This window comes from Mixophyes fleayi, chromosome 4, assembly GCF_038048845.1.
Source record: "Mixophyes fleayi isolate aMixFle1 chromosome 4, aMixFle1.hap1, whole genome shotgun sequence".
Lineage (NCBI taxonomy): Eukaryota > Metazoa > Chordata > Amphibia > Anura > Limnodynastidae > Mixophyes > Mixophyes fleayi.
The window spans coordinates 105011329-105034547 of record NC_134405.1 but is presented as its reverse complement, the minus strand read 5'-3'; the positions used below and the strand labels follow the sequence as shown (position 1 = coordinate 105034547).

The following is a 23219-nucleotide window of genomic DNA, read 5'->3' as shown; positions in this document are numbered from 1 at the left end:
TACAAATAGAGGAAGCTCTCTTCAAAGGAGATCTGAGTAAGGGGAGAACGAACTGTATAATAAAAGAAAGTAAATGAGCTGAATTTTTAATAACATGAACCAAAATAATATAATAAATTTAATGAGGAAAGAGTGGAAAAGGAGCTCATATAAAGCAGAGGCAGACCTAGACTTTATTTTTAGGGGGGGCGATTTAGCATACTCACACCCCTCCCTCATTCTGATTGTCTAGTCCCGGTTGGCTCTGCCCCACCTGTGACTGGCTCCTCCCATTTTTGATCAGCGTTTTGGACACAATTTAAACATAGGCTTGTGTTGCTGGGGGGGGAGTTGCAGTGCATTGCCCTGATCGCCCCTCCCCTCTTCTGGATCCGCCACTGATATAAAGCCTGACACCACAGACCAGGCAGTCACAGTAAAGGAACACTATCTGGATGACAGGACTGAGCTATGTTGTAGGTCCTACTCATGACCCAATCTATGTGAAGGCAGCAGAAAAAAAAAAGGGGGATTCACTGTTTGAACTGTGCAAGATCCCACTAGGTTAGCGGGGAAAGTGAGAACCCACACCTGAACGGACAGTCAAAGAGATGACAGCAAAGTCACCATGTGACAGTGATGAAGAACCGTGATGGAAGAAAGAACTAAGCACTAAGGGGGGTATTCAATTAGCCTTGATTTCGCGATTCCGATAATATTTAACGCGTTTTCGCGTTAGCATAGAGTGCACACAATTCAATTCCCCTTATTTTACGCGTTTAAGTCGGAAATAAACATGTTACGCAAAATCTTACCAAGCCCATAAAACAAGTGCAGGCAGGCTATTCAATTGTAAATTTTCGCTTTAACGCATGTCCAACAAAATCGCGTTTAGTCATTTTTTCGATCGCACCATTGAAGGTCTTTTAAAAGCGTTAATGATTCCTTTAATGTCCAAACTTATTTTAATATGGGGCTTTTTTGATAATATTATACTCATTAAACTTCTCTAACTTGATAATTGTGTAATAAAAATAACTTTAATCCCATGAAAATAAAAAAGTTTGTAAAATGATATTTAAATACACCCCCTTTAGAAAAAAGCAAATGGTATAGTCCACTGGATTAAAATTAAAAACATTAGTTTCATTTCTCATTCAACTGACCTGAGAGAAAATATTAAAGAGGAGACTGAGACAACTGTTTGGTTTTGTATATCTATATCTAGCAGATAGTTAAGGTTTTTTATTTCTATAAAATTGTTAATATCTAGCATTATTTATAGTTAAAAACTGTTAATAGTTTAATATCTAGCAGTATTTATAGTTAATGATTTATATTTCTATAAAACTGTTAATAGTTTAATATCTAGCAGTATTTATACTGCTAGGTAGTTAATTAATAATAATAATAATAATAATAATAATAATAGTTAATTAATACTTTAATTAATACTTAAATTTATTTATTTTTTTATATTTTTTTATAAGAAATTTACAAAGGCATTAGTAATGGAGCCATTTTCAACAAACGTTTGGCAGTTTATGTATGCAGCATGTATTGATGAATGTGCACATGCTGGTTTGCTTGTTGAGGGAGAGGAAAGAAATACTTTGGAAATAGAGGAGAATGTAGATGTGCATGTGGCTGCAAGTGAGGGAGAGAATGCTGTGGCTCCATTACTTGATGCAAGGGTTCGGGTCCCACGGCCCCGTCTGTACCGCACACGTCGGTTACTTGATGGGGTCCCTGAGGATGAGGTGATAAGATTATATCGCCTATCCTCAGTTGCAATTTATTCTTTATATGACCTCCTTAAAGAGGACCTGGAACCAACAGTCCCCACAAACCATGCTGTGCCTGGATTGGCAAAGCTGCTTGGGGCATTGCATTTTTTAGCGTCGGGAACCTTTCAACCGACATTGTCCGTAATTGCGGGTTTCTCCCAACCCACATTTTCACGGAGTTTGTTCCAGGTCCTTAAAGCCATGAAAAAACATACTAGGGAATTTATTAAATTCCCACAGTCTGAATTAGAATGGCAGGAGGTCAAATCCAATTTTTATAGTGTGGCACGTATGCCAAATGTCCTGGGTGCAATAGATTGCACCCATGTGGCACTCACACCTCCGCACAGAATGGAAGAGAGCTTTCGAAACCGAAAGCACTTCCATTCCATGAATGTGCAGATGGTGTGTGATGCCAGAAAAAAAATCCTAAATGTTTGTGTTGGCTTCCCTGGTTCCTCTCATGATTCTTTTATTTTGCAGAATTCAGGAGTGTTCAAGAGGTTTAGGAGGGAGATTTTCCTCATGGATGGCTCCTGGGTAAGTTATATCTAGGTATTCGCTATTAATAATTATTTCTAAAATGAGAAGAGCACTAATAAAAATTTTTTTTTTTTTTAATAGGTGATGCAGGATATGGGAGCCAGCCCTGGTTGCTCACTCCAGTGTCCAATCCAATTTCTGATGCTGAAAAAAGGTACCAAGCGGCACATATAGCCACCAGAGGTGTAATTGAGCGTACCTTTGGGCTACTTAAGAGCCGGTTCCGCTGTTTGGACAGGTCCGGCGGTGCGCTTCTGTACTCACCATCAAAAGTTTGCCTTATTGTTATTGCTTGCAGCATTCTGCACAATATCTGTTTGGCAAATAATTTGGAGGTAGAGATAGATCCTGCTGTTTTACAGGATCAAGACCTTTCTTCAGCCACAGCATTTGGTCGGGAAACAGGAACTCGTGAGCGCCAGCGTTTAATTTTGGATTTTTTCTCATGTAAGTGTAAATTTTGTAATGTCATAATTTTTTTTTATAAATATAAATTAATTAATAAGTAATAGTTTATTTTTTTTTTGGTTTTTTTTCAGGACTTCAAATTATTTAGTGGGAGATAGCTCCAACAATCGTTGTTCGGCGTTCGATTAAAGGATTTTTATATATATATATATGTTTTTATTTGAAAATATGTTTTAATGTTAATAACTGTTAGTTAAGATAAAAGGATCCAGCAACTGAATTTTAAAGACCGAGGCCATGAAGCTTTTCAAGAGCCAGCTTCTTGGACAGGTGGGTGTCATCATATGTAAACTGCACCATGCTATGTTCTGTGTGATGTAACCTTATGTAAAGTATCACTACTGACACATAATCACACTGAAATTACATTTTTTCTCTTTTCCTTTCTCCAAAATGTACCTGTCACACCCATTCCACTGTGGATTGCAGACGGAACCAGCGACTGGATTTCAAAGACCTAGGCCATGAAGCTTTTCAAGAGCCAGCTTCTTGGACAGGTGGGTGTCATCATATGTAAACTGCACCATGCTATGTTCTGTGTGATGTAACCTTATGTAAAGTATCACTACTGACACATAATCACACTGAAATTACATTTTTTCTCTTTTCCTTTCTCCAAAATGTATCTGTCACACCCATTCCACTGTGGATTGCAGACGGAACCAGCGACTGGATTTCAAAGACCTAGGCCATGAAGCTTTTCAAGAGCCAGCTTCTTGGACAGGTGGGTGTCATCATATGTAAACTGCACCATGCTATGTTCTGTGTGATGTAACCTTATGTAAAGTATCACTACTGACACATAATCACACTGAAATTACATTTTTTCTCTTTTCCTTTCTCCAAAATGTACCTGTCACACCCATTCCACTGTAGATTGCAGACTGGATTGGATGGAATTGGATTCTGATTTGCATGGAATATTGCATGGAATAACCACTGGACTTATACAGCAGTACCACTGGAGTTATACAGCAGTACCACTGGACTTATACGGCAGGATCAGTGGCCTTAAACAGCAGTACCACTGGACTTATACGGCAGGATCAGTGAACTTAAACAGCAGTACCACTGGACTTATACGGCAGGATCAGTGGACTTAAAGAGCAGTACCACTGGACTTATACGGTTGTACCACTGGACTTATAGAGCAGTACCACTGGACTTATACGGCAGGATCAGTGAACTTAAACAGCAGTACTACTGGACTTATACGGCAGGATCAGTGAACTTAAACAGCAGTACCACTGGACTTATACGGCAGGATCAGTGGCCTTAAACAGCAGTACCACTGGACTTATACGGCAGGATAAGTGAACTTAAACATCAGTACCACTGGACTTATACGGCAGGATCAGTGAACTTAAACAGCAGTACCACTGGACTTATACGGCTGTACCACTGGACTTATACAGCAGTACCACTGGACTTATACAGCAGTACCACTGGACTTATACAGCAGTACCACTGGACTTATACGGCAGGATCAGTGAACTTAAACAGCAGTACCACTGGACTTATACGGCTGTACCACTGGACTTATACGGCAGGATCAGTGGCCTTAAACAGCAGTACCACTGGACTTATACGGCTGTACCACTGGACTTATACGGCTGTACCACTGGACTTATACAGCAGTACCACTGGACTTATACGGCAGGATCAGTGGCCTTAAACAGCAGTACCACTGGACTTATACGGCAGGATCAGTGGACTTATACAGCAGTACCACTGGACTTATACGGCTGTACCACTGGACTTATACGGCAGGATCAGTGAACTTAAACAGCAGTACCACTGGACTTATACGGCTGTACCACTGGACTTATACAGCAGTACCACTGGACTTATACAGCAGTACCACTGGACTTATACGGCAGGATCAGTGAACTTAAACAGCAGTACCACTGGACTTATACGGCTGTACCACTGGACTTATACGGCAGGATCAGTGGCCTTAAACAGCAGTACCACTGGACTTATACGGCTGTACCACTGGACTTATACGGCAGTACCACTGGACTTATACGGCAGTACCACTGGACTTATACGGCAGGATCAGTGGACTTAAAGAGCAGTACCACTGAACTTATACGGCAGGATCAGTGAACTTAAACAGCAGTACCACTGGACTTATACGGCAGTACCACTGGACTTATACGGCAGTACCACTGGACTTATACGGCAGGATCAGTGGACTTAAAGAGCAGTACCACTGGACTTATACGGCTGTACCACTGGACTTATACAGCAGTACCACTGGACTTATACGGCTGTACCACTGGACTTATACGGCTGTACCACTGGACTTATACGGCTGTACCACTGGACTTATACGGCAGGATCAGTGAACTTAAACAGCAGTACCACTGGACTTATACGGCAGGATCAGTGAACTTAAACAGCAGTACCACTGGACTTATACGGCTGTACCACTGGACTTATACAGCAGTACCACTAAACTTATACGGCTGTACCACTGGACTTATACAGCAGTACCACTGGACTTATACGGCAGGATCAGTGAACTTAAACAGCAGTACCACTGGACTTATACGGCAGGATCAGTGAACTTAAACAGCAGTACCACTGGACTTATACGGCAGGATCAGTGGCCTTAAACAGCAGTACCACTGGACTTATACAGCAGGATAAGTGAACTTAAACATCAGTACCACTGGACTTATACGGCAGGATCAGTGAACTTAAACAGCAGTACCACTGGACTTATACGGCAGGATCAGTAGACTTAAACATTCCTTGTTTGTTAATAGAAATGAAATAGCGAAATATTAAAAAAAGGGGAATGTAAGCATTATTGTGTAAATATGGAATAAACTGCTAAAAAAGGTAGCTGAGAACTACCCTAGCACGCCGCTGTAGAAATAATAGCTCAATAGTATATTTATTTGATAAATAGTATCATTTCTATAATACCTGCTATATATAAGTTACGAGATCCAGACTAAACATATAGTATTAGTGATCTGTTAGTAATAGGATCACATACTCAAGAGGGATGGTAGCTGTCTATTGTCTACAGCTCCTTCTTAATCCCTCCTATACGTAGTATAAACACTGTCCCTGATAATTGGATCAGACAGGCTCACTGGGATAAGGAATTCACACCAGAGCTGTATAATTGTGTGTTTCACCACTGGACTGAGCAGGACAGAGGACATCACCAAACACCCTCCCTCTTCCCTCTCCAATGCCCGAGTGAAGATGGCGGCGGGCAGCGGGGAATAATATGAATCCGGATCTCGCGAGATCCGATGGCGGGATGATAACGTTTTGCCTCGTTCTGAATCCCCGAACAGTGCTCGGATCCAGCTCGGATCGGCACTGTTCAGGGGTGTTCGGATTTCAAGAATCCGAACCCGCTCACCCCTAGTTCAGAGTAGGAACTGCAGTCAGGTCCTGTTACTGCTGTTCAATGTGCTAGTCAGGGCCGCCTTCAGAAATAATCATGCCCAGTACGGGCCCCCCGTATCCCCCAGGCCCCCCCTCCGATGAGCGCCCCCCCCATGAGCAACAGCAACATATACTTACCTGGGGGCCCGCCGCTGGTCTCCGCTACTGTGTCTTCACCGTGACAGCCAGGCACCAGGATGCGATCGCAGGGGTGGAGGAATCATTCCCCCTGCGATCATGTGCTCTGCCTGTGACAGCCAGATCACATGATCGCAGGGGGAATGAATCCTCTACCCCTGCGATCGCTGAAGACACAGTAGCGGAGACCAGCGTCGGGCCCCCAGGTAAGTATATGTTGCGCTGTTGTACCGGGCCCCACTGGTGAGCCCGGGCCCGGTACAACAGTACCCCCGTACCCCTTTGATGGCGGCCCTGGTGCTAGTACATCATAATACACACGTATGGAACAAACCTTAGTGAAGGGGGCAAGAAACAGCTACCAGCAGTTAATGACAAATAGAAAAGTGTGTTGAGGGAGATGCAGGATATGTTAAAGGCTACTAAGTAAACAAGTGTAGACACACATTGCATAGGGCTAACTGAGAGTATTACAAATAGAGGAAGCTCTCTTCAAAGGAGATCTGAGTAAGGGGAGAACGAACTGTATAATAAAAGAAAGTAAATGAGCTGAATTTTTAATAACATGAACCAAAATAATATAATAAATTTAATGAGGAAAGAGTGGAAAAGGAGCTCATATAAAGCAGAGGCAGACCTAGACTTTATTTTTAGGGGGGGCGATTTAGCATACTCACACCCCTCCCTCATTCTGATTGTCTAGTCCCGGTTGGCTCTGCCCCACCTGTGACTGGCTCCTCCCATTTTTGATCAGCGTTTTGGACACAATTTAAACATAGGCTTGTGTTGCTGGGGGGGGGGAGTTGCAGTGCATTGCCCTGATCGCCCCTCCCCTCTTCTGGATCCGCCACTGATATAAAGCCTGACACCACAGACCAGGCAGTCACAGTAAAGGAACACTATCTGGATGACAGGACTGAGCTATGTTGTAGGTCCTACTCATGACCCAATCTATGTGAAGGCAGCAGAAAAAAAAAAAGGGGGATTCACTGTTTGAACTGTGCAAGATCCCACTAGGTTAGCGGGGAAAGTGAGAACCCACACCTGAACGGACAGTCAAAGAGATGACAGCAAAGTCACCATGTGACAGTGATGAAGAACCGTGATGGAAGAAAGAACTAAGCACTAAGGGGGGTATTCAATTAGCCTTGATTTCGCGATTCCGATAATATTTAACGCGTTTTCGCGTTAGCATAGAGTGCACACAATTCAATTCCCCTTATTTTACGCGTTTAAGTCGGAAATAAACATGTTACGCAAAATCTTACCAAGCCCATAGAACAAGTGCAGGCAGGCTATTCAATTGTAAATTTTCGCTTTAACGCATGTCCAACAAAATCGCGTTTAGTCATTTTTTCGATCGCACCATTGAAGGTCTTTTAAAAGCGTTAATGATTCCTTTAATGTCCAAACTTATTTTAATATGGGGCTTTTTTGATAATATTATACTCATTAAACTTCTCTAACTTGATAATTGTGTAATAAAAATAACTTTAATCCCATGAAAATAAAAAAGTTTGTAAAATGATATTTAAATACACCCCCTTTAGAAAAAAGCAAATGGTATAGTCCACTGGATTAAAATTAAAAACATTAGTTTCATTTCTCATTCAACTGACCTGAGAGAAAATATTAAAGAGGAGACTGAGACAACTGTTTGGTTTTGTATATCTATATCTAGCAGATAGTTAAGGTTTTTTATTTCTATAAAATTGTTAATATCTAGCATTATTTATAGTTAAAAACTGTTAATAGTTTAATATCTAGCAGTATTTATAGTTAATGATTTATATTTCTATAAAACTGTTAATAGTTTAATATCTAGCAGTATTTATACTGCTAGGTAGTTAATTAATAATAATAATAATAATAATAATAATAGTTAATTAATACTTTAATTAATACTTAAATTTATTTATTTTTTTATATTTTTTTATAAGAAATTTACAAAGGCATTAGTAATGGAGCCATTTTCAACAAACGTTTGGCAGTTTATGTATGCAGCATGTATTGATGAATGTGCACATGCTGGTTTGCTTGTTGAGGGAGAGGAAAGAAATACTTTGGAAATAGAGGAGAATGTAGATGTGCATGTGGCTGCAAGTGAGGGAGAGAATGCTGTGGCTCCATTACTTGATGCAAGGGTTCGGGTCCCACGGCCCCGTCTGTACCGCACACGTCGGTTACTTGATGGGGTCCCTGAGGATGAGGTGATAAGATTATATCGCCTATCCTCAGTTGCAATTTATTCTTTATATGACCTCCTTAAAGAGGACCTGGAACCAACAGTCCCCACAAACCATGCTGTGCCTGGATTGGCAAAGCTGCTTGGGGCATTGCATTTTTTAGCGTCGGGAACCTTTCAACCGACATTGTCCGTAATTGCGGGTTTCTCCCAACCCACATTTTCACGGAGTTTGTTCCAGGTCCTTAAAGCCATGAAAAAACATACTAGGGAATTTATTAAATTCCCACAGTCTGAATTAGAATGGCAGGAGGTCAAATCCAATTTTTATAGTGTGGCACGTATGCCAAATATCCTGGGTGCAATAGATTGCACCCATGTGGCACTCACACCTCCGCACAGAATGGAAGAGAGCTTTCGAAACCGAAAGCACTTCCATTCCATGAATGTGCAGATGGTGTGTGATGCCAGAAAAAAAATCCTAAATGTTTGTGTTGGCTTCCCTGGTTCCTCTCATGATTCTTTTATTTTGCAGAATTCAGGAGTGTTCAAGAGGTTTGAGGAGGGAGATTTTCCTCATGGATGGCTCCTGGGTAAGTTATATCTAGGTATTCGCTATTAATAATTATTTCTAAAATGAGAAGAGCACTAATAAAAAAATTTTTTTTTTTTAATAGGTGATGCAGGATATGGGAGCCAGCCCTGGTTGCTCACTCCAGTGTCCAATCCAATTTCTGATGCTGAAAAAAGGTACCAAGCGGCACATATAGCCACCAGAGGTGTAATTGAGCGTACCTTTGGGCTACTTAAGAGCCGGTTCCGCTGTTTGGACAGGTCCGGCGGTGCGCTTCTGTACTCACCATCAAAAGTTTGCCTTATTGTTATTGCTTGCAGCATTCTGCACAATATCTGTTTGGCAAATAATTTGGAGGTAGAGATAGATCCTGCTGTTTTACAGGATCAAGACCTTTCTTCAGCCACAGCATTTGGTCGGGAAACAGGAACTCGTGAGCGCCAGCGTTTAATTTTGGATTTTTTCTCATGTAAGTGTAAATTTTGTAATGTCATAATTTTTTTTTATAAATATAAATTAATTAATAAGTAATAGTTTATTTTTTTTGGGGTTTTTTTCAGGACTTCAAATTATTTAGTGGGAGATAGCTCCAACAATCGTTGTTCGGCGTTCGATTAAAGGATTTTTATATATATATATATGTTTTTATTTGAAAATATGTTTTAATGTTAATAACTGTTAGTTAGGATAAAAGGATCCAGCAACTGAATTTTAAAGACCGAGGCCATGAAGCTTTTCAAGAGCCAGCTTCTTGGACAGGTGGGTGTCATCATATGTAAACTGCACCATGCTATGTTCTGTGTGATGTAACCTTATGTAAAGTATCACTACTGACACATAATCACACTGAAATTACATTTTTTCTCTTTTCCTTTCTCCAAAATGTACCTGTCACACCCATTCCACTGTGGATTGCAGACGGAACCAGCGACTGGATTTCAAAGACCTAGGCCATGAAGCTTTTCAAGAGCCAGCTTCTTGGACAGGTGGGTGTCATCATATGTAAACTGCACCATGCTATGTTCTGTGTGATGTAACCTTATGTAAAGTATCACTACTGACACATAATCACACTGAAATTACATTTTTTCTCTTTTCCTTTCTCCAAAATGTACCTGTCACACCCATTCCACTGTGGATTGCAGACGGAACCAGCGACTGGATTTCAAAGACCTAGGCCATGAAGCTTTTCAAGAGCCAGCTTCTTGGACAGGTGGGTGTCATCATATGTAAACTGCACCATGCTATGTTCTGTGTGATGTAACCTTATGTAAAGTATCACTACTGACACATAATCACACTGAAATTACATTTTTTCTCTTTTCCTTTCTCCAAAATGTACCTGTCACACCCATTCCACTGTAGATTGCAGACTGGATTGGATGGAATTGGATTCTGATTTGCATGGAATATTGGTCCACTTCTATTGTTTGTTTTTTGTTAAATATAATGTATACTATTTAAATACCACCAAAAACATAAATTATAAGAGAAATGTTTGTTTGTATCCCAAAAAGTTAATCACTCTTTAAAATGTATTAATAAATTTTTTCTAACCAAATTGATGTGTTGAACAAGTATTTATATTTCTATTATATTGTACAACAATCTTTCTAGATTATAATAATGAAAGACACATGTTTTAAACAAAACTATAACATCTTTTAATAATTTACATATTTTCTTTGTGCAATAAAATTTATATATCACAATTTAATTTCTGTGGTCTTTGCTTTTCTCCAATTTCTTGTATTTTTCATAGTAGTTCTTCTATCCTCTTCAGTTGGCTGTGAATTAATTAAAAGTGTTTAATTTTTTTAAAAAAAAAAACATAACAGTTGAATAAAAATTGCAACATTAGCATCATTAACAATCAATCCTCTATTTTAATTTTCGTTAGGATTAAGTATTATCTTTAAAAAAAAACCACTGATAATATTTCTGGAACTTTTTTTTTTTGGGCGCTGTTATCAATAACATTTTACATTTAATTTTTTTTTACAATGAATGTTACAATTGTTAAAAACATTAACATATAAAAATAATTTAAAATGCATTTATATCTCAATAACATACCGTGTTTAACTATAGGCAAAACTAAGTTCTTGTCGTTAGTTCTTCTTTAGTATAACTTCATGATTTGTAGCATAGACCATTAGATGATTATAAAATCTTTTGTCTAAGGGATTTAAACAGAAAAAAAAATATATATAATACCTAATATAAAATGTAACATAATCAGATTAATTTTAACACAAATATTTCACTTACCATTGTTAAATATTCTTCCGGTAATTGAAGGATTATGTGCATTTTTCCATTGTAACTGTGTATTTTCAACTAAAAAAAAATATATTTTTTTTTTAAATACATGCATATAGGCATTCATATACACATATATCTATATATCTATATACACATACATATATATATGTACAAATGTGTGTGTATATATATGTATAAAATAAATTAGAAGACAGGGGGCACCACACAGTGCAATTATAAGCGATACATAGTCGTATTCATCCAGAGATATATAATTCCCGTACCAGATATTCAAAGTAATCAAGCCAATGATTTATATGATGAATTCCTTCTGATGGCACCACGAATAACCTGGTAATAAAGGTAATCCTGGATAGTAGATATCGCCTCCTGACATAGGGCAAGATGAACAGCTGCAAACTAAAATACAAGCCACAATGGTGTGATACCGTAAATGAACCAGACCAATATGCTTAAAAAGACGTCTAGATTGTCGCCGGCTGGTACCTTCCTCATCTGCAGACAGGTGTTGAATGACTGGGGAGCTGCCTACAGAATTTAAGTATTGGTCAGTTTTTATATCTGCCCTTCACAAGCGCTCTATTGGAAGTTTTGGGTATATATATATCTCTCTATCTCTATGTATGTATGTATGTATGTATGTATGTATGTATGTATGTATGTATGTATATATATATATATATATATATATATATAAAATGTATATCTTTATGAATTTTTAAAAATATGCAAATACATACCTTTTTACATGTAAGGTTCATTGTGATCATCAAAATGAAATATTCCAAAATCTTCAAACGTTGAGAACTTGTAAAACTTGTTGCTCCATATTTATCAACAGATCAATTATATCTTCTATTTCTAAAAAAAAAAAAAATTAGAGAAATATATTGTTACTAAAATGTTGTTATTTAATATTAAATATGACCATAGATTGGGTTAGTGAACGTACTAAATATTGAAGTATTAGATAATAAAAAAAATAGATAGACATTTGACTTACGTTGGGGGTAGATTGCATCACTGGATCCTCTGATGATGAAGATGATAGTAGTCTTCTTCGTGCAGATTGCAATTCTTCTGGGCTTGGCCTTGCAGACTGCACTGTCAAATCCAAGGGTATCTCTGGGGTCCTTAAGCTGCTTATAGCACTTTGTGGTTGGCCTGTTTGAGGGATGGTTCCTGAGACATTAAACTCTGGAAAATTTACAGAAAGGTTTTCCAAAAGCCTTCTTGAGCGCATTTCTTCATTTAAACTTTGAAGGTTGGTGGCTATGAGGATATTGGCTGCTGCAGTCTGTTGTTGGTTCTGCGAAATTTGGTCAAGAGTATTGGAAATTCTTCCAATACTCACTTCGGTTCTTTCTTGGGAGGCTAAGATTCCGGAAAGAATAGTGGCAATGTCTCGATTTGTGTTTATCTGTAATTGCCTCTGTTTCGACATTTCCTCAGTAAGTCCAACAATGGCATCTTTGATTCCTCTCATGTTGTCTTCCATTGTTCTCCGAAACACTTCCTGGGAGTTTTCCATTTCTCTTGCAAGTGTTGTAAGTCTAGGAAAACTAGATGTTGAAGGTGCACTTTCCCCACATTGTATTCTAGATTGTGAAGTGTCTTCCAAACGCTGAAATGTTTGCTGGAGGGCCTCAAAAGCTGTGGTTGTTGTTGTAGCTATATTGAAAGAAAAAAAAATATATATACGCATACATACATATAGAAACTCACAACTATTTATTTAGAAACATGCTATATTGTTTGACATTATAAAAAATATAATTATGACTCTACACTTACGCTGAACCACAGGAATTTCTGGTGAAAATGATAAAGAACCAGACTGATGGGAGTTTTCTGATTCTGGAAAAAAAAAAAATTACATTTTTTTATGACGTTAGTTACATTTGTATGTATAATAAGGTCAGTATGAACTTGGCACTTTGTATCAATGATGGAAACTTACTGGTAGATACACAAAACGTTTGATTTATATCCTAAATGACCAGGGCCCTCTTACCAACTATTTGGGCCCCCGGGTAAAGACATGCACCTGGGCCCATATACGTCTGAGGCAGCGCAAGACAAAAAAAAGAGAAAAAAAACCCACAAACTTACTTTTAGGACAGCTGGCGATCCGGCTACCTCCCTGTTCTCCTCCTCCTTCACATTCCGCAATGCTTGACTGGCGGGCGTTATGACGAGTCACCCAAAATGCACTGCCAGTGCCACACTGAGGAGGACAACAGGGAGGGAGCCAGATCGCCAGCTGTCCTAAAGTTAAAAATATTTTTCTTGTACTGCTTCGGAAAGACTTACCTGGCCTGCAGGGCCCCCGGCCACCTGCCCATTGTGGCCAATGTGAAAGAAGCCCCTGTAAACGACTAACCTATATACCTTTAATCAGTGGCCTATGATGAATTTTATAAATAGTAGCTAAGTTAAATTTTTTGTCCAAAGAAAATTTTTACTTACCATTTCTAGCAAAATCACATGTTTCTGTATCCTCAATAGGGGTTACATCACTGTCTGCAGCTCTTGCCTCTTGTTGCTTCTCTCTCAGGTTTTCTAAGGATCAACAATAAAACACGTTGCTATTATTATCTAATTGTAAATGATTTATTTCCTCATCAACAGATTATTTTAACCTAATGACAATTTGAAATATTTAACAAATAAACAAAAAAAAAAGGCTTTGCAATGTTCAATGTAGAATGTATATTGGACTATCATTCACCTGCAACGGATTCCGAAATGTTCTGTAATGACGCCAATTCTGTCCTTGAACTACATGGTTGCTCTTCAAATGCAGTCTCTGAAACATAAAACAATGTTAAAAATTTGGCCAAAAATCCGATTTTAATAAATTTAAGATTTTTTTATATTTTTTTTTAAAACCAACCTCTTCTTCTTTTTTCAGTGATGTTAGTCACCGTAGAAACTGATGATACACTCGTTCGTTTTCTTGGGATTTCTGTTTGAAATTGCTTTGTTTTAGATTATTACAAGACATAGATATATTTTTGTAAAAAAAATAATTATTTTTTTTTCATAAATACCTGTTGTCGCACGCGATCCTTTTTTCTTAGAGAGTAGGTTGTCTTTGTGTGTTTGAACTACACAAAAAACACAATGAAAATGGTTTTTAGATATTGATTGATGACATACACATATTTTTAAAACAAAAATTGCCCCCGACACTCTTCAAAATTGCCCCATGACTAATGTTTGGGCAAAAAAAAATAATGCCTGATTCATTAACCATTTACCTATATAAACTGCTAATTTTGGTCACTCGGCCAAAATAATGTTACAATGAAATGGCTGCAAAATATTATAATGTTTTCCAAAAAAATAAAATACTGACGTTTTTCACGTAACACACAAATATCATCTGTGTACAAATAAGCTCTCAAAAATTAGTGCAACAGGAAAAAACAGGCAGTATTTAACTTATGTGCAAAACAGAATACGGACTTGCACACCTTGCATTGTTGCATGTTTTTGTCCAGGATACTTAAATAACGTTTCTAAACTTACGATCCTTAATGAATCATGAGCCATGTCATTAAATAGATTAGAATTAAATTATAAAAAAAATATAGGGTTCAAGACCAAACTCCTCCTTTATATGCCTTCTTTCACAGGATCATATATATATATATATATACATATATATATATATATACACACACAACTGACTTAACACATACATCGATAAACACATAAACACATTAAAATATATACACATACATACTATGGTGTAAGAGACAAGAAAACAAACACACACATACACAAAAAGATGTGCACGTTTTAGACCATAAGAACAGTATATTAAAGATAGGCGTGTATATATAAGAGTGATTATTAAGATAAAAATGGATCAATATCTACAATTTAACCGCTATGGCTATATTTATCCATTTATATGTTAATAAACACGCTTATATATACATGTCTAGCTTTAATATACTTTTTTTATGTTCTAAAACATTCACATGTTTTGGTGTATGTGTGTGTTTGTTTTCTTGTCTCTTACACCATAGTATGTATGTGTATATATTTTTATATATGTACACACACACCTAAAAAATAAAGATATCTATATATAATCATATGCACACATTCACAACCACCTGTTTAATGTATATTCATTCATCTATATCAAAAATATAATTAAAATGGGTATATCTTAGATAAAGAGAAATGAGTATACATAAAACAGTGTTGATTGAGAATGTGTGCATATAAAAACTATAAATATATTTGATTTACATTGAAAAAAGTTTGGGCTGCATGATATACACACACCAAAATCCTATGTTATTATTGTCAAGGTGGGGTTCATCTACATATTGCTTTGTATGTATACAAATTTCAATCGACAGCTGTGTGTACATTGTAAAATAAATTTGGAATACAAACAACACAAATGTACAGTAACAATAACCATGGGCAATGATAACATATGATTTTCGTTTGAGAATATATTTTAGACATGAGATATGTGTGTGTGTGTGTGTGTGTGTGTGTGTGTGTGTGTGTGTGTTGGTATGTGTGTGTTTGTATGTATGTGTGTGTGTGTACATGTGTGTGACTGGTAAAATATATTCAAACAAAAAACACTTACCAACTTGGCTGGCAGCTGTGTCAGGACGTCCTTTTGAGCTTTTCTTAGATGGCCGTTTGGAAGTTGGCTCTACAATTAAATTTAACAGTGTTAAAATTAAAATTATTTAAATAATTAATAAAAAATAAAAAAAATTTAATTTACACTTCCTCATACATATAAACATATATACATACCTTCTGATAAATATGTTGAAGGTTCCTCTGTGTCCACAGCACCTTCCACACCTTCCACGAGTACAGGATCCAGGACCTCAGACAGCCTCACTTCCCAGGGTTTCATGGTGATATTTGCAGGTTTCCCACCACCAGTTCCTTTTGCATGCCTCTTGGATGCAGCCATCTTCTTCTTTACAATCCGCTTACAGTCCCGGAAACGTTTCCTGCAATGCTCAATAGATTTTGGAACTTGCCCACAAGAAGTCACCTTGTCAGAGATCTGACGCCAGATCTGGTTCCTCTGCTGATGACTTGTGACATGTGCCCGTTTACCATAAAGAACATCATAGTTAGTTACTATCGTGTCCACCAGGATGTTGTTCTGCTGCTCAGAGAAACGAGGTGCTCTGGTGATGTTACTACCACCTTCCTCAGGATCATCACCATCATCTTCTTCAGCCACTGTAGATTGCTGCGAGGGTCTGGAAGCCACTTTTTTAAGGAATCTCTGTCTTCTTCTTTCTTGTGCTCGCTCTCTTTCTTCTGTTTCATGCTGCCACTCTTCTCCACTGCTGATATCTTCTTCATCCAGGTGTACCTGTTCAGAAAGATTTTCCCTATGCTCCCTAGACATACTGATATATGTATGCTATGTAGCTGCTATGTAGCTGAAATAAATAAAAGTAATGCTGGAACTAAAAAGTAACTAAACTTTTATTTAATTGTGATTATTGCACACTTTTTCTGTATGCAGTATATTGATGTCTGCTATTAAATAAAATGTGTGGTGTTGTGTAGTGTTTGATTTAGTGTGTGGTGTTAGTACTGTGTAAAAATATAACTTACTATAATGTAATGCAAAATGTAATGCAAAATATAATGTAATGCAATGTAAATAATGTGAAAATAATGAATAAAGGTATATAAAGATGCAAAAGTACAATCCAGAAGCTCACAAAACCAGAGGGTCTCAGGAATCAGCCACCAGCATCGAAATCTCTGCAAAATGGCACTTTGCAAAACATTTTTTTTTTTTTTAATAGAAATGTGGGCGGGAAATCGCGAACGGCGGGAAAAGGGTAAAAAAAAAAAAAACACTTCGTACAAGTCGGATATTACGCGATAAGGGGCTGGGTTAGGTATTACAATTGAATACCGTCATTTCCGGGAAGTTGATTTTTTGCGATGTCAAAGCGCTACGGAATATGTTGGCGCTATATAAATAAATGATGATGATGATGATGATGATGATGTCCGCGGTTCCGCGTATTCGCGATATATTACGCGAATACGCGGACAATTGAATACCCCTGTATGAGTCATAGGACATATAGACGAAATTAAATAGAATCATACATATACATGCGCTGAGGAATCTCTAAGCAGCTACTAGGGGGAACAACCTCCATAGTATGAGAAAAATTCAACAGTCAAAAGATTATGAAAAATATCCAAGGTAGTTTTTATTGTTGAGCCCACAATGCAGTCATCATATTGAGTCAGGCTATCCACTGCACTTCACGTTGTAGTAGCAGTTTCTGTCAGGTCCCACTACGGATATTCACTGACACCTGTGTTTTAGTTTTGGATCTGTATTTTTTATAATTTTTTGTAAAATTGCTTAAAAATGATAAAATCACATAATTTGGCTCCTTTTATGTATCTACATTATTATTAACTTCAATAACATTAATTTCCAGTCATTTACAGTCAATTTTTGTCAAGTGACAGGAACACTGCTAAACCTCGTGTTACTGTATGAGCAATGGCATACAGCTGTGTCACTGGAGACTGATAAGAGGAACATTGCTACCCCTCCTGATTCTGTATGAGCAATGGCACAGAGCAGAGCCGTAACTAGACATTTTAGTGCCCTGGGCAAGAAACAACACTGCCCCCCAACACACAATTTTGGTAGGGAAAATACTAGGCACCTTTGGCCATGACACGTCCCACTGCCATAGTAACTGCTCTGTTGGTATATCAGCTGTCTAAGGAATAGGGGGTAAGAATTGCTGTCTGTACTACTCTACCTCACTCACCCCCTTGCCACTCACCAAATACAACACCCACCAGATAAAATAAATACTACACTATCCCTCACTTACTGAAATAGCCCTTGATCATCACAACTACCTGTTATCACACCTTACCCACTAATATGCTCCCAGCCACTCCGTCGCACCATACCTCACCCACTAAAATACCCCTCACTCACCACAACTCCTTAGCACCATACCTCACCCACTATCATACCCCTCAGTCACCACCACTCCTTAGCACTATACCTCACCCACTAACATACCCCTCAGTCACCACCACTCCTTAGCACCATTTATCACCCACTAACATACCGCTCAGTCACCACCACTCCTTAAAACTATACCTCACCCACTAACATACCCCTCAGTCACCACCACTCCTTAGCACCATACCTCACCCACTAACATACCCCTCAGTCACCACCACTCCTTAGCACTATACCTCACCCACTAACATACCCCTCAGTCACCACCACTCCTTAGCACCATACCTCACCCACTAACATACCCCTCAGTCACCACCACTCCTTAGCACCATACCTCACCCACTAACATACCCCTCAGTCACCACCACTCCTTAGCACTATACCTCACCCACTGACATACCCCTCAGTCACCACCACTCCTTCGTACCATACCTCACCCAATAAAAATACCCCTCAGTCACCACCACTCCTTCGCACCATACCTCACCCAATAAAAATACCCCTCAGTCACCACCACTCCTTCGAGGCATACCTCACCCACTAACATACTCCTCAGTCACCACCACTCCTTCGCAGCATACCTCACCCAATAAAAATAGCCCTCAGTCACCACCACTCCTTTGCACCATACCTCACCCAATAAAAATACCCCTCAGTCACCACCACTCCTTTGCACCATACCTCACCCAATAAAAATACCCCTCAGTCACTACCACTCCTTGACACCATACCTCACCCAATAAAAATACCTCTCAGTCACTACCACTCCTTAGCACCATACCTCACCCACTAACATACCCCTCAGTCACCGCCACTCCTTCGCAGCATACCTCACCTACTAAAATACCCGTCAGTCACCACCACTCCTTCGCAGCATACCTCACCCAATAAAAATACCCCTCAGTCACCACCACTCCTTAACACCATACCTCACCCAATAAAAATACCTCTCAGTCACCACCACTCCTTAGCACCATACCTCACCCAATAAAAATACCCCTCAGTCACCACCACTCCTTAGCACCATACCTCACCCACTAACATACCCCTCAGTCACCACCACTCCTTAGCACCATACCTCACCCACTAACATACCCCTCAGTCACCACCACTCCTTAGCACCATACCTCACCCACTAACATACCCCTCAGTCACCACCACTCCTTAGCACCATACCTCACCCACTAACATACCCCTCAGTCACCACCACTCCTTAGCACCATACCTCATCCACTGACATACCCCTCAGTCACCACCACTCCTTAGCACCATACCTCACCCAATAAAAATACCCCTCAGTCACCACCACTCCTTAGCACCATACCTCACCCACTAACATACCCCTCAGTCACCACCACTCCTTAGCACCATACCTCACCCACTAACATACTCCTCAGTCACCACCACTCCTTAGCACCATACCTCACCCACTAACATACCCCTCAGTCACCACCACTCCTTAGCACCATACCTAACCCACTAAAATACCCCTCAATCACCACCACTCCTTAGCACCATACCTCACCCAATAAAAATACCCCTCAATCACCACCACTTTGTAGCACCATACCTCATCCACTGACATACCCCTCAGTCACCACCACTCCTTCGCACCATACCTCCCCCAATAAAAATACCCCTCAGTCACTACCACTCCTTGACATCATACCACACCCAATAAAAATACCTCTCAGTCACTACCACTCCTTGACACCATATATCACCCTCTGCAATGTCTTCTCCGTAATGTGACATATAAACAAAACTCCAAAAGTAAAGTTTACAACATTTTTATTTATTAAATAAATGAAATTGTCCTAACTCTAAATAGCATTCTCTGCTATTCATTCCTCTTGAGGTTTTTTTTGTAATATCTGCCTTGTTAGGTGGAAATTGGTCATGGAAATATTCACTGGGTAAAATGTAACTAAATTTTTTACTATATGCGCTCTGCGACAGTGCAAGTGTGGGCGGAGTGTGGACTGCATACAAACCACCATCTGTATCAGACACCACCACACCAGTACAATATGGTGGTGGTCCGGATTAGACCAGTCACAAATAAATCTCTATAGCAAGTGCTGGCCCCTATTAACCAGAACCAGCGCCTTTCAAAGAAATTTAATCAAACACTCACACTGGAGCTGGCATGCAATCCCAACCTTACACCCTTGACGGTGGCACATTTAGCATTGCCCTAGATAGGACCCTGCACAGTACAACAGTGTACATAATACATAATAGTAAAGTGTCTTGTATTATAAATGACCTACCGTACACTATGTTTAACCATTCATCTAGTTATATCTATGTGGGCACAGCACACATGACAATAGTCTTCTTGTTTCCTGGCTGGCATACAAACAAATAATATTGGCAACAACAATAAATAATGAGTGCATACTTAGACAAGGCTCCTATATGAGTAGAAGAATACACGTTATCCTAGGCTATTGATTAGGTTGCAAATGGATTACATACAGTAGACACCAATATATATATATATATATATATATATATATATATATATATATATATATATATATATATACACACACACATACATATACATATATTAATTATATGTATAATTTATACACATAGATATAGGCAGAGCTTTAAAGACCCATCGAACAATTATAATAATTAAAAACAATGCATCTAATACAGAGGGCAGAACCAGAAGCTGTAAGTATGTATCAAGTAAATATAATATTTTATTCAATAAATACATATAAAAATAATTGGATAAAAAACAAACACAAGAGTACCACTTGTACAAATAAAAACATAATACAAAAAAACATGAATTTGGAGCTCTAACTATACCCCCAGCATAAAATATTCATAAACAGAATGCTTATGCATACATAGATACAACGATACTCTTGATATAAAGTCTTCAATTGATTCCACAGTTTGGAGTATTATTATACATTAAGTTCAGTTATAGAACATACCGTGTCCACATTTTCTGCTCCCCATAGCTCACATCCTCCTGGTAGCTGCATGCTCTCAGTGTACACTTTTCTGCCAGTAACGCGGATCCTACAGGAAGTGATTGCTTTACTTCCTATATTCCAGTCCAGAGCCAGGCGCTGCTTCTATCACAACAGGTGCACTGCTGTCTGTGGCACTGCCTGGGTACCTAGGGGTTCAGGGGCAAATGCAGGATTCGATGAGGGGGGTTTCCACGCCACGATACCAGTGGGCGTGACCAGCATGTGTAGGGGCGTGGCTACAAACACACATCGGGTCAAACACACAAACATGTAAATTGTCCCATACACACACAAGCACAGACTCACATATACATAAACACGTAGACATGTAAACTGCAACATACACAGTTAAGCACAGACACACACATACACAAACAAACACAGGATCAAACACACAGACATGTAAACTGCCAAATACACAGATAAACACACATACACAAACACACACAGGATCAAACACAGATATGTAAACTGCCATATACACAGAGTCGCACATACACAAACACACACAGGATCAAACTGCCATATCCACAGACAAACACACACTGACACACATACACAAACACACACAGGATCAAACACACATACATGTAAGCTGTCATATACACAGACACATACACACACACACATTCTTACCTTCTTCTGCTGCCTCCTGCATAACACCCATTGTCACGGGCACTAGGAGTCTTTGCCCAGGATATCACCAGATGATGGACTTACCAGAGTAATATAGCTGGTACTATGGTTCTCTGGTAGCAGGGTGACAACGGAACAGGAGAAACAGCAGATGGTGAGAGAATGCTCAAGGAAAGTCTATGACTAGCAGCAACTGGTAATGAGTAGATGAATGTACACGAGGAACCAGATGGACAAGGGAACGTGAGGAGAGTCAGTGGTCTTCGTATAGCAAGTTGTACCGCTGTCTATAGTGAAGGAATGGAGTCCAGGTGAAAGTAGGTAACGGGGAAGTCAGTGGTCTGCGTATAGCAAGTTGTACCACTGCTTATGTGAGAGGATACTTGAAACTGGTGTCACAGGGAACAGGAGTCAGTGGTCTGCGTCAGCAAGTTGTACCACTGCTATATATATGTGAGGAGGGGCACGAGGAGATGAATGTAAAGCAGAGTATACACGGGGCACACAGAACTTGATCCCACGATGATATCCACAATACAACAATAACTGACAAGCGCTGCTTGAAGTATACAAAGTCACAATAGCTATCCAGGCAATAGGAAACAAAGTCAATGGTAACAATAGCTTCAGTGGATAGGAGGCTCCGGAGAAGAACACAACTCAGTCCAGATGGATATGCAATACAAAAGCAAAGTCAATGGAAAGTATGCATACCGCGGTTCAGGAGAGCAGGCTGTCAGAGAGACGTGCAGGGATACCTGAACGGCTGAAGGCCGGCAGGAGGAGAGACCACTGGAGGGTGGAAGCGGTAATCAGGTTGGTGCAGCGCACGGCAGGTAATCCAGAATCCACGAAGCAATACTCAGGAAGCAGTAGTAAGTGAAACTGGAAACATGATGAACACGGGAGAGTTGAGGCTGTCTGGTATCCAGTAGTAGTGGTGGAGGCAGCGGAGAGAAGGGACGCTGAACACGGGAGAGTAGAGGCGGTCTGGAACCCTGTAGTAGTAACGGAGGCAGCGGAGAGCAGACACGCTGAACACAGGAGAGTTGAGACGAACTGGAGTCCGGTAGTAATAGCAGATAGGAATCAGCTGAGTGCAGGCACGATGAACACAGGAGAGTTGAAGTGGTCTGGAAACCACAATAGCAGTAAACAGGAATCAGCAGGAGCTGAA

General features: G+C 39.4%; 1 protein-coding gene and 2 long non-coding RNA genes across 3 annotated transcripts; 2 read left to right on the top strand and 1 right to left on the bottom strand.

Annotated features, from left to right (window-relative positions):
* The first annotated feature begins 2273 nt into the window (after positions 1-2273).
* On the top strand, positions 2274-3073 carry LOC142149927 (uncharacterized). The gene is made up of 3 exons (XR_012690927.1): positions 2274-2306; positions 2391-2756; positions 2849-3073. It is a non-coding gene; the product is annotated as an uncharacterized LOC142149927 (long non-coding RNA).
* A 5804-nt stretch (positions 3074-8877) lies between these two features.
* On the top strand, positions 8878-9721 carry LOC142149926 (uncharacterized). Its single transcript, XR_012690926.1, has 3 exons — positions 8878-9107; positions 9192-9557; positions 9649-9721. It is a non-coding gene; the product is annotated as an uncharacterized LOC142149926 (long non-coding RNA).
* Positions 9722-10734: 1013 nt separating this feature from the next.
* Positions 10735-16790, bottom strand: LOC142150731 (uncharacterized). Its single transcript, XM_075205924.1, has 12 exons — positions 16175-16790; positions 15999-16067; positions 14428-14484; positions 14271-14342; positions 14106-14183; positions 13844-13936; positions 13169-13231; positions 12378-13045; positions 12115-12235; positions 11360-11428; positions 11165-11267; positions 10735-10875 (listed from the first exon to the last, which is right to left on the bottom strand). The coding sequence occupies exons 1-9, from the start codon at positions 16788-16790 to the stop codon at positions 12230-12232; spliced, it is 1722 nt and encodes a 573-aa protein (XP_075062025.1). The 3' UTR covers positions 10735-10875; positions 11165-11267; positions 11360-11428; positions 12115-12229.
* Between the last annotated feature and the right edge of the window lie 6429 nt (positions 16791-23219).